General features: G+C 34.7%; 1 protein-coding gene across 1 annotated transcript in view; it reads left to right on the top strand.

Annotated features, from left to right (window-relative positions):
- The first annotated feature begins 746 nt into the window (after positions 1-746).
- The window catches only part of LOC136032821 (uncharacterized), a 41,771-nt gene continuing 30,057 nt past the window's right edge, over positions 747-12,460 (top strand). Inside the window, exon 1 of the mRNA XM_065713231.1 lies at positions 747-926. Coding sequence (XP_065569303.1) covers positions 849-926 — 78 coding nt within the window. The 5' untranslated portion in view covers positions 747-848. The remainder of the gene's footprint in view (positions 927-12,460) is intronic.

The raw sequence follows: 12,460 nt of genomic DNA, 5'->3' as shown, positions 1-12,460 counted from the left end.
TTACGTCCAGCCATTAAGGGGAATTGCGATTGTAAACAGTTAAACTGGATGAATTGGGAAAGTTAATACAAGACAAATGTTAGGAGAAACAATAAATGAAGTAACAATTTCAGTAGTAGGCTATAGAGCTCGCACCTTGAAGGAGCGAAACTTACTGTCACCCAAATAAAAAAAGGTATCTTATCTTATATTCCCTTTAAAAAAGTAATTGTAGAGACAATTCCTTCCAGGGACACTTACCTTTTTTTGTCTCATAAAATTTCCCCCCTCTGGCTTCAGTTTATTCCTTCTTTGTAAAATGTTTGAATATTGACCGAACAAGAAAATGCAAGATTTTGATTGCAAAATATGTTTGCTTTCTAGGCAATGTAAATAATTTTCTGACCGTAAATATTACCCTTCTGATGAAAATAAACGATACGCGTGTTTTCTCGTCATTATAATTTGAGATGCTATGAATTTGTGACAGTATTGCCCGCTATTGTGTGACAGAATGTTTATACTGACTGTGTGACAAAACTGGAAAGAGTTAAGTTGCTTCCCGATGAAAAACAGATTCTTCTGAAAATAAGAAAGCTGTTAATTTCACCAATACGTGACACATTAGTAAAGTTTCCATCAAAATTATACGTTGAAATTAATAGGTTTTCATCATATTACATTTTATTCAAAATGCAATAGAAAAGTTTCGGTCCATGGCAGCTTTGCTAGTTCAGGCTTGTAATGAGCCTTACTAGATGGTAGGATAGAACAGCAAGTGTGCTCTTTTTTAAATCGTAGAGGCGAGGAGTGTAGGGAAGCTTAAATAATCCTTCTTCGTTTATTAAGAGCATAAATTTTTACTCGGAATGCAAGTCTCTGCTCTTTCATATAAGCTTAGAAACGCTTCAGTTGTGGTTTCAGTATGTTTCAAGAGCGCCCACTTTGTAAGTTCTCTTTTGTTTACATTGAATCTGTTCTCAGCCTAGTTGAGCTGAAGGTAGGCTAAGGTAAACTGGTTATCATTTCCCTTTTTTAATATTTTTTTTTCTAGATTAGTGGCTTTCGTTGATTCTGGAAGGCAGTTGAGTTATGTAGATTTAATTTAAACCACCAGAAAAGTCCCAGTGCTTTAATAATTTCCTTGAAACATATTTTAAAGTACCTAGTCTTCTCCTTCCCCCTTCAAAGGGCATTGATATTTGGTGATTTTCTAACAATCTACTGCTCAAATAGCCTAAGAGACACTAAAAGTGTTTTAAGCATCATGACTTTGTCCAGTCCTGATTTACAAGGTTTTAAAATTTTAGAGAAAATTCTAGTTAAGGGTTATTTTTGCTGTCTTAGAAAGTAGTTGAGATAGGTAAATATTTTGTTTTTGTATTATGAAGTTAGATGGGTTTTTTCTATGTTTTCTTTCAATTATTTACAATGTTTTGCTTTGATACTAAATTCTTACCAATGCTTCTATAGCCCTGTTGATCTCCTTGGAAGATATTTTGAAGGACTTTAATCCACTTTTTTCTCTCATCAGAATTCATTGGCTTTTGGTGGCCTTTATCAAATTGTGTATAATAAAGTCAAAACCTTGCAAAATAAATGTCCAGCTCAAATAAGGCACTAGAAAAGTGGCTCTTCTGAAGAAAACTGCTAGAACTAAAAGTATTTAATTTTAGATTGCTAGTTTTATGGGCTTTTTATGGCTAAAATAATGTTTTTGACAATTCATCATTCCTCCCATGATGGTCCCATATATAGCCTGAAGGTATATTTTAATCAAACTAAAACAAGCAACACTAAAACAATAAGATTCTATCTTTATAATGCACTGTAACCTATTGTATATTTACAATAATTTAATTATCATTTTTTCTCTTTTTTTCTTCTTTGCATCTCTCACATATTTAACTTCTAGCTTTTATCCAACATTCAGCACTATCTCTCAGACTGGTTATTATGAGTCTACACAGACTCTACCAGTTTCACAAAAGATCTACTAGGACACTATTAATAAACTCACTGCAGCACACAAGCTGCCTAAGGGGAACACATAATTTTCCTCCTCTATCCAATCTATTCTCCTCTATCAATCTAAGTCTCCCTCCTTATACTCTTTTAAGAAGTTTTAATTTCTCTTAAATCTTTGCTTAAAACCTCTTTCCACTCTATTTGGGGACAAGCTGCTTTTTTTTCCCTAGATGGCTGGCTGACAAGGGTGATCTTTAGCAAACCTGTCTTCTTCCAAACACATCCTGGTGATCTTAATAATATTCTCATAATAGCTCTAGAAAGCAGGATTGAACCACATTTCTGTAAAGTTTATTTCTTTGAAATTTGGCCAGTCAGGTGGACATCCAAAACAATCTGTAAATAATACCCTAGAAAACATTTTACAAATTCCTTTCCATCTTTAAGAGTGCCAACACTTCAGAACCATACTTGAACACTGTCACTACTGTGGTCTTCATAATGCTAATCTTGGTTTTTCACTTGGCTATTCTACCCTAGGTCCACCCCTGGGCCTTGGTCATTCAACTTTTAACTTCTTCATGTGATCACTATTTACATGATCTTCTTATTACCCAGCATTATCTATTCACCTTCACTCATTCCCAGTCTTTGCAACTTAGTCATCTTACCACTAATTTTCAAACTTACCTTGTGCCATTATCTCTGGAAAACATCAGAAAATAATTTATTTTGCTAAAGTTTTTGTCTGTAATATTTAAATCTTCTGCATTATTTCAGTCTGAGAGAATTTTACTTTCTTATTAGGTTCCATGCTCTCCCATAGCTTTTACTGGGCCCCTTAGGTTAAATTCTGTCATATTAGTCAATTTAATGGGAATAGCCTTTTTAACTCCTCACTTAATAAAAAATTAGCTACTAACCTTTACCTACCTTAACTGAAGCAATATTTTTCTGGTTTGTGATTGCCTACCTTAACTGAAGCAATATTCTTCTGGTTTGTGATTGCTCATAATCTATAAAATAGAGTACTATGGGGTCAGGTGGCTCAGTTCCTTCTCAATTATTAATCTAAGAGCAAAAATTTGGGTGAAATGTCTAATTCGCTTCTTAAAACCAAATTGTTCTTCTCTTAAACACTTATCTACAGCATATCTAAGCTAAAGAAGTATCATCATGCTTAGAAATTTGCCTCCTATAGAAACCCAGCTGATTAATCTGTAATTACTACAAATCACTTTTTTCTCTTTTCATATATAGGTGTTTAATTAGAGTTTTCCTTTAATTGCTAGTTACTTTCATTGTTTCAAAAACTATGTTCCTAGTCTCTAGTAATTTGTTTCTTTATCACTTCAGTTATTTACCATCTGCTACTTTATAATTTATTTTAATAAAATAATTCCATCTGTCTTATAAATTGTCAAATTTTAGAGCCACAAGTTTAGTATTGAACTGATCTTGGAAAGTTTCTATCAAACTCTCATCCTGGAGTCTACCTATGTCTTAACTTCTAGGAAAGTAGTTACCCTTCCTAATCTCCTATAAGCCTGATGTCTACTGCTTCTAAGGTTTTAGAGAAAATTTTCAACAACTCACTTCTCAAGCACCATGTTTCCAACAGCATTATCTTGGACAAACTTGGACAATATGGTTTTCTTCCTGGGAGGTCAGTCAAAATCAACCTACTCAAAACTTACAGGCTAATTACTCTGCTTCTTGACAGAGGGATTTCCTGTTGACCTAATTCTACTAGACACTGCCAAAGCTTTTAATGAAGGTCCTCATAGTTGCTGGCGCTCCAAACTTACAGCTGTGGGCATCAACAAAGAGCTAGCTGACTGGCTAATGGATTTCCTTGGTTGCAGAATTCAAAAGGTTTGGCTCTTCACCACAGATGGAGGTTTATTCAACACCATGTCAAGTCCTGAGCAGCATCCCTCAAGGAACTTGGATCAACCTTATTCCTCATCTACATCAATGACCTGGTAGCTGAAACAAAAAACCACCTGACTCTTTATGCTGATGACTCAGAGCTATTTGTTACTATAGACAGCAGGAGCCTATAAGCCAATCTTAACCAAATTCAAGCATGGACAGATAAGTGGCCTCTTTCCTTCAATATCTCAATGTGCTTCATTCTTCATTTTGGCCATGATAATCTACAGCACCAGCACACTATGTACAACATCAAAGTACCATTGACAGTCTTGCTTCCTACTTGTAGTAGTGGTAGGGACCTAGGAGTCTTGTTGAATGACAGTTTAAAATTCCACAAGCACACTGCCTAAGCAGTTTTGAAAGCAAGTACAAATTTAGGACACCTGGAAAAAAATTGTCAGGAGTCAATCCTCCACAGTTTTTCTGAAACTATACAAAGCTCTGGTCAGGCCAATTCTGGATTTTGGAATATGTCTTGCTGTTCCTTTCTACAAGAGCAACATCCAGGTTATTAAACATCTCATGAGAAGAAATATTTCAGAAGAGATACATCACCTGGTAAAAAAAAAAAGAATATCAAAAATGAAAATGGCTCTTTTTTGTTTTGTAGTTGCTCTTTTTTAGAGTTTTGGTTCCTGTTGGGCCAAGTTACTTACAGTTCATTACCACAAACTGCTTGATCAGTCTTCAAACACAGATATCAGGTAGCAGAGTAAGAAATAAAGGTCAAGAGTTTAAAAAAACTTAAATGATAAAGAACTTCACAGGAAAACCATCCATAAAAAATAACCAAATTTTTACTTTTAACTATAATATACCATTTTTTCTGAATCATGTATTTGGGTTGCTTCCATATTAATCAACTAATCCCTGAATTTGAATATAATCTATAGCTTAATTTTGTCTTATTGAGAGGGACAGAGGGGAGGGACTGCAGTTTTAAAAGTAAGAATATTATATTTAAGAACAGTTTTAAATGGAAAATCCAATCCTACCATATTTTATTTTTCAGGATCAGCCTTCATAGAGGGTCAATAATTGCTCAACCACTAAAGGTTGAGGAGATAGGCCTAGGTATTTAAAGAAATTTTCATTGCCCTAATTTGAGCAGAATTCCTATTCCAAAAATTCCATTCACTTACCTAACATCTTTGCTAGACAAAAAGATCTTAGACTGCAGTTGAACCACTCAATCAAGCATGGACGCCCACAAAAAAATATTGCAGGGGGTGGGCACCAGATTAGCAATGGTAAGGAGAGGAGGTGGAGGGGAATACATTTGAAGATAAAGGGTTATATGCAAATAAAATTATCAAGGAAAATAGAAAAGTGCTTAAATTTTACATACCAAATAAGGCAATTTTTAATTTTACAATTTTTCAAATGGTGAAGATTCCTGTCAGATTGATCAACTTATTAATTGATACTTACATATTATACCACCAAGTTAGCTTAATCCTATTGAAAACTAACAAAACATGATAAAAATATAATACTTTAGAAACAAAGTTGGACTATATATTTGCAAAATGGGGGGGGGGGGGTAACCTGACATAAACTAACCCAACCCACCCTCTCACTGTGCACATATTTAGCCCAAAAATTCCAATGTATTCTTACACCCACCACTTATTTTCCACTTAGCGTCAATTGTTTCTTAATCCAGACAGATAAAACTGGTTTTTGCCTGAATTTTACACATGGTAAACTTGAGTGTATACAAGTACCCTTTAATCTATCATACATCCAATTGTTATGTATTTAAGATTAATATATAATGCCCAAAATCTAGAGTAATGGAAAGTAAGACTCAACTAAATTAAAGAAAATAAGAGACAAAGGTATTGTCTTAAAGGGTTTGTTTATTTTCTGTGTAAAACAACAGTTATGTTTTAAAAAAGCATGAAAAAAGATCTTGATTGAAGTAATGATTTGTTGAACTAATATAAATTATATTTAATTTATAGCTCAATAAAGAAAATATCTCCAAATTTATTTTGCATAGATCAAAATTTATTCTCTGCATAGGTACCATGTTTTCCCTTTTTCATTTTAGAATGTTTTTTCAATCTAAACTCTCTTATATTTTCAGTCCTTTGAAAATTAAACAGGATAGCAAATGAAAACAAAATTTAATTGTACTATTTGTATTTTAAGTTTGTTTTGTATATAGCCTCTGGCTATATATGGAATCATCAGGGTGGGGTTAGGGTTGATTGTGCCAATTGCAAATTATGGTCAAATGTCAATTGTGCACTAACATTATAAAGAATATTTTGTTAAAAGAGGAGCATAAAAAGGAATTTAATTGTACTATTTGTATTTTAAATTTGTTTTGTATATAGCCTCTGGCTATGTATGGAATCATCAGGGCAGGTTAGGGTCATTTGTGCCAATTGCAACTTCGCCCATGAAAGAGAGCATGAAATTAGTAATCAGAAGCTGCCTCTCTTTCTGTTTTAGCATGTCTAATTCTGGAGAGCACTTCTATTCTGCAATTTTACCACCTAATCCCAATTTATTTTTTCCTCAGTAGTAGTAGTTGTGATGACACTAGTAATATCTGTTCTAATATTTTGGTGTAATGGTAATAGTAGTAGTAGCAGTTGTAGTATGCACTTATTGCTTTTTGGTCAATTGAGCATCCTGCTCATCATGCTGTGAAAGTTTCAAGTGAATACCCTAATCCATTCCTGAGATATTGTGGACACCTCCTTTTGACAACCTGCATGTACGCAGTATGTTTTAATTTAGTTCAAAATTCCCTTATATTTCTTTAAATTTTAACCTTAAATCCATTAACCTTAGTAATAGTAGTAGTAGCAGTAGAATCAGTTGTAGTAGTAGTATGTACTACTAATACTAATCACTAATAGTGATTAGTTCAACACTCCCCTAAATACACCATGTAAATTTCAACTTCATACTCTTATGTTGTCAAAGATATTACTAATATGCCATTATGTCAACCTGTGTGAAAATGGTGGTAGTAGTAGTGGCGTGTATACATAGCCTTTTGGTCAATTAACCCCCCTCCCCCATCATGCCCTGAAAGTTCCAGCTTAATACTCATAGTTGATCCATACATAGGTCTTTTTTGATAATTGGTATGCATATAGTGGGTTTTGATTTAGTTCAACAGTCCCCTCAACATTCTTTGAAAGCCTCACCTTAATGTCCTTAGCATTTTTGTAGACTTGGGATCAAACATATTCCCCTTTCCTTATATCAAATACTATGTGCAAATGGGCATACTTTATAGCTTACAGACTTCTTCCCATGGGTTATGGGAGTTATATCATCCACAAAGGCATAGCTATTGGACCTTTGTACTGTGATCAGGTTTGATATGCGGTCGGAAAGGGGCATTGGAGGGAGACTGGCTGCTCTCCAGTCACTTTTAATCTTACAAAGGACAGTAGGAACTACAATATCCAATCAAATGATCCCCTTCTAAGTTTCTACAACTAGTCCTTCCATACAAAGTGCCTTGGAGAAAACAATAGAGCCTACATTGCTCTTTACTTAGGGAGTATTATTAGGCTGCCTATAAATAAAAGGTTAAATTAAGAAAATTCACCAAAGTCAGAGAGGTAGCCTTGTACCAAAGGACAGAACTGTGTATGAAATACAAGCCAGTGATCAACTAATGCATATATTCATTGGGAAAGTGGAGTTAAACTCCAATTGCAAAATCTTTGTATGATTAGAAATTTTTAGTGCTTATGATGTTGCAGTTCCCTGAAAGTACCAGAGAAAAAAAATTAGGCACATCAGTACTTCAAGAAATTTGTGAAGCACTTTGCCTTCACTTGTTAGAATAGAAAGGCTATAAATAGTGTGCATTGCTATTCCTGAATAAGTTCTACATTTAAGTGAATTTTTTTTTTTAACTACACTTTTTCAAAATTCTTGTTTTACTTTTTCACTTACTGAGTGAACTGAAATAGGGAGATGTTCAAGAGGTAGATTTTAATGATTTATTTAAGGATTTTCGGCTGTGCAGATGGTAAACATGAGCACAAACTAATCCATTTTCAGGTGTAACAGCCCACCTGGTGCTGTATCTGCAAAGAGCTCCTCTTTTGAGAGAGCTATCAAGATTGTATATTTGAACAGTAAAGTTAATACTCTTTAGGAAAACTTCCTTTTTCATTTTTTTCAGTACCTTTTAATTTATACATTTCGCTCCTTCTAGGATTATTTGTAAAGAGCTTTCAGTTTTTCTCTTTAAGAATCAAAGTGTTGGAGTTTAATTTAGATGTTGGAGAGGATGCAATTTTTCTTGAAGGTTTTGATTTAAATGTTTTTTCTGTACTTAGTCTTGCTATTAAAATTTTGAATCGAATGTGTAGAGGAGTATTAGGGTCTACTGATGTGAATTAAAAATTATGGTAATTTTTAGTTTTTTACAGAGATCAAGTCAACTTTCATCCTGTAGAACACTTGATCCACATATATTTATTTTCTATCTTATTTTATAAAACTATTTACACTTTGCAATTGTTTGTTTGCTTCTATAAATAAATGTGAAAGTTATTCATTCAAAATACTCCTGTTTTGTTGTTGAAAAAAGAAAAGAACAAAAAAACGAATTAGTGGAACCGCATTTATTTCACTAATTTTTTTATGTCTCACTTGAGGTTCTCATGGCCCTTTAGGTCTCAATTGAACTGTCCTCATGGCGTGTAATTTTAAAGTAGTTCAGCGTAAAAGGGTTTTTTTCATATGTAAATTATATTGCTCTCGTTAAGGCTTCCTTGGCGACCTACTCTAAAAGTTTCATGCTGATTAGAGTGATGGTAGTCCTAATAAGCTGTAAATTTTCAAGTAGATCACTAAGGCTTTACTCTGTCCAGAATAAGCTTCAACAATTCCTGTAATGGACAGGAATGCATGTGTCTGAAAACACCTTCACTAAATTTATATTAAAACAGTTGGAACAACTGTAGGGGTCTGATATAGAATAGCAACAAGTTGAATTTCAAACTACTCAATTTTTATCTTGTTGAACAGTAGTTATATGGCTAGTTGAAGTACCAAAAAAGAGAGGGGATGCAAATTCCGTGACTGGTATTCTGCAGAATGTAAGTTGTGTCAAAATGGACTTGTCAAGGAGGTGGCTTCTGCATATCAAGATGACTCCTGACTTCCTGGAGTATGAAGATTTCAGGTTACTCAGGTATCCAGCCCACATGAGGTCTGATGAGGAATGAAGTTCAAGAAGGTATACAGAATGCACTCATGTTATTCTCTCTCCTTAAAGATGTATTCTGGATGATGATCTCTCCCATTGCGCAGCTCAGGAATTAGACCTCTGACGCATCTACTCGTGCCCCAATATGTACCAAATTAGTCCAGATCTCCTAATGGGGCTTGCTGAAATATTGTTTATTAACGATGGAGAACCTTTTTGTCGTGTTAGCTGCAAATCCGTAATGGTTTTTCTCTTTACTTTGCCATCCACTGGGTTGTTCATGAACATCAAGAAAAGAGTTGGTCCAAAAATATTTACTTTGGGTACCTCTTATACCACTAGACTTTCTTTCGAAATAAAGCTATCAAGGACAACGTGTAATGAAAATTAACGAGTAAATCGGAAATCATCTCAAATAGCCTATCAGCAATTCCATAAGCATGCAGTTTACAAAAAAGGCTGTTCTGACATGCATAATCGTAGTAGTATGCTGGCATGCAGTCAAAGCGCACAGGCATCCTATCATTCTGGGCACACCCATATCCCATCATTCTGAGCACATACATATCCCAATATGCTATTGGAGGCATCAGGTCTGTAAAGGATCTGGTATTACGTAATCATTTCCGGTTGATAAGGAAACTTCTGGAACTATTATTGTCTGGGTCTTGTTAGTCAAGCATGTTATTCAATAATTGAATTGAGTTTGAAGTGACATGATGTCTAATAAAAGAAGTTTTCATATGGATTTTAATATGCAATTGGTACAGATATTTTTGTACTATAGTGGTATTGAGCTGATTATTGATTACTGATTATCGATTATGACTACAACCAGCCAGGTATCATTATTGTAATGTAATGGCCCTGAGTACATCAGTTTTCCATTACCGGGATTGCGCATGAGTTTGGGTCCCCACATTCCCAGCCAAGACCCAATGCCCCCCACCAGGGCCCCGGGTCCCCTGTCTATGGCCCCATTACCACCCTATTTTTTTTAACTTTGAAATTTTTTCAACTTTTTTCAGCACAATTTTTTTTTGGACAGAATTTTTTGACGCTTAAAATTTTTTATGACTTCGAATTATTTTGGAACATAGGAACATTTTTACCTTCTAAACAATTTTCCATTGATTTTGTGAAATTTTTGTTTTTTTTGGGCCAATGAATTATGTTGGGTTACTGAAAATTTTTGTCATGTTTCCAATAATTTAAAGAATGATACTTTGATTGGTATTGCGTAATTATTCATGTGGTCAGTGAAACAAATAATACGTCCCGTGACTGCCCTCACATATCGTCATTTGAAACACAAATACCATGACAGCCCATTCTCCGATGTACTAGTGGAGTTGCTAACACCTTAATGGCATCATTATAAGAATATGCATCCTGGTTTCTGAGAATTTCAAGAATTATTGGTTATCCGGTGTTGTGTAATCATTCATGTTATCAGTGAAACAATACAATACATCCTGAGATAATCCTCACATCTGGTCTTTGGATATAACATCTGAGTCAACAACATTTTTTAGCTTCTAAGCAGTTTTCCATTGATTTTATGAAATTATGAAAGTCCACAAAGAATTCTAAGTCCAAAAGCCCCCCCGCTCTCAAAAAAATATGTTCCAAAATAATTTTAAGTCCCAAGAAAATTCTACATCCCAAGAAATTCAATGTTCATAAAAATTTCTGGAAAACAAATTGTGGAGGGGGCATTGAGTCCTTGCTGGGAATGTGGGGACCAAAACTCATGCAAAAGCCCAGTAATGGAAAACCAATGTGCTCAGGCCGTCACATTACAATAATGATACCCTGCTGGTTGTAGTCATAATCAATTATCAGTAATCAATAGAAAACTGTTTAAAAGGAAAAAATGTTGTTGAGTCAGTTGTTATCTCAAAAAGGGCAGACGTAAAGGCTGTGACAGGATGGACTGTATTTGTCACTGACAACTACCAGATAACGCATCATTCTTGAAATTATAGGAAACATACCTAGAAATTCTCGAAAACGAGGATACATATTCTTGGAATGATGTCAAAAGGGTGTTTGCAACTCCAATAATACATCGGAGGATTGGCTACAACAGTACCTTTGTCTCAAAAGACCATACTTGGCAAAGGAGACTCAGATAATAATGGTTCCTGAAAGTTCTTTATCAACTGGAAAATATTGCGTATTACCTGATGATCGACAGACCTAATTCCATCAATTGCACATTGGGATATGTGTGTGCTTGCAATGATGGGATATGTGTGTGCTCCAAGTGATGGGATAACTGATGATCAGCAGACCTAATTTCACCAATTCCACATTGGGATATGTGTGTGCTCAGAATGATGGGATATGTGTGTGCTCCAAATAATGGGATATGTTTATGCTCCAAATGATGGGATACCTGTGCGCTCAGGCTGCATACTAGCATACTACTAATTGGAGACTTTTGTAATGTCAAAAAGAAAAGGCAAATGTCAAGCCCCTGAAACAAAATCTCAGCCCACTCTTGGTGCTGCAATATTAGACAGTGGAACATAGACTGTTTTCTTCAAATATGATGATGTTGTGGGTCAGACAATAACTGCTGCAACTCAGGGTGCTCATTGGGTCTTTTTATGGAAATCCAACAAACTTTTTATGCAGGCAAAGCTTCTTTAATCATTCTCAGCCACTACTTTGCAGAGACATTTTTAATTTGGGTTAAAGTGTAAAGAAGCTTTCATACTACATATGTCTTTTTCAATGCTGGCTGGTTAAGTTATGATTAGTTATAACTTTCTACACTTGAAATAAGTGATTTCATCATTGCCTAACGTAAAATAAAGCCATCAAAGTCATAGGTCAAGTGCATTACAATCTTCATAATCTGCTAACAGTTACCAACTCAGATCAGCAACAAGCCACCTGAGGCCAAAACAGATGCGCGTACTCCTCCTCCATCCTGATCCATTAAAGGCCTCCCACTTTGCACCCTCCCAAGAAATTATCAGTTCTCTTAAACCTTTTTTCTAAAATCCTCCCACTCTCTTCGGGGACGACACATTTCTGTTTGACCCTTGATGATTTGCCAACAAGGATGATCTTTCGAAGTCTTTCATCCTTCATCCTCAGAAATATATATATATATATATATATATATATATATATATATATATATATATATATATATATATATATATATATATATATATATATATATATATATATATATATATATATGTTTTTATATATCTATATATATAAAAATAAGTTGTCTGTCTGTGTGTCTTCCTGTCAGGTGACGTCATGTTTCTGTGTCGACTGACGTCATGAAGTTAGTTGTCGTCATTTTTGCTATGACGGTGACGTCATTAAAGATATTTAAGACATGCGTTCACG

This window comes from Artemia franciscana, chromosome 1, assembly GCF_032884065.1.
Source record: "Artemia franciscana chromosome 1, ASM3288406v1, whole genome shotgun sequence".
Taxonomy (NCBI): Eukaryota; Metazoa; Arthropoda; class Branchiopoda; order Anostraca; family Artemiidae; genus Artemia; species Artemia franciscana.
Note: the sequence above shows the minus strand (reverse complement) of the source record. Positions and strands in the feature narration are given on the sequence as shown.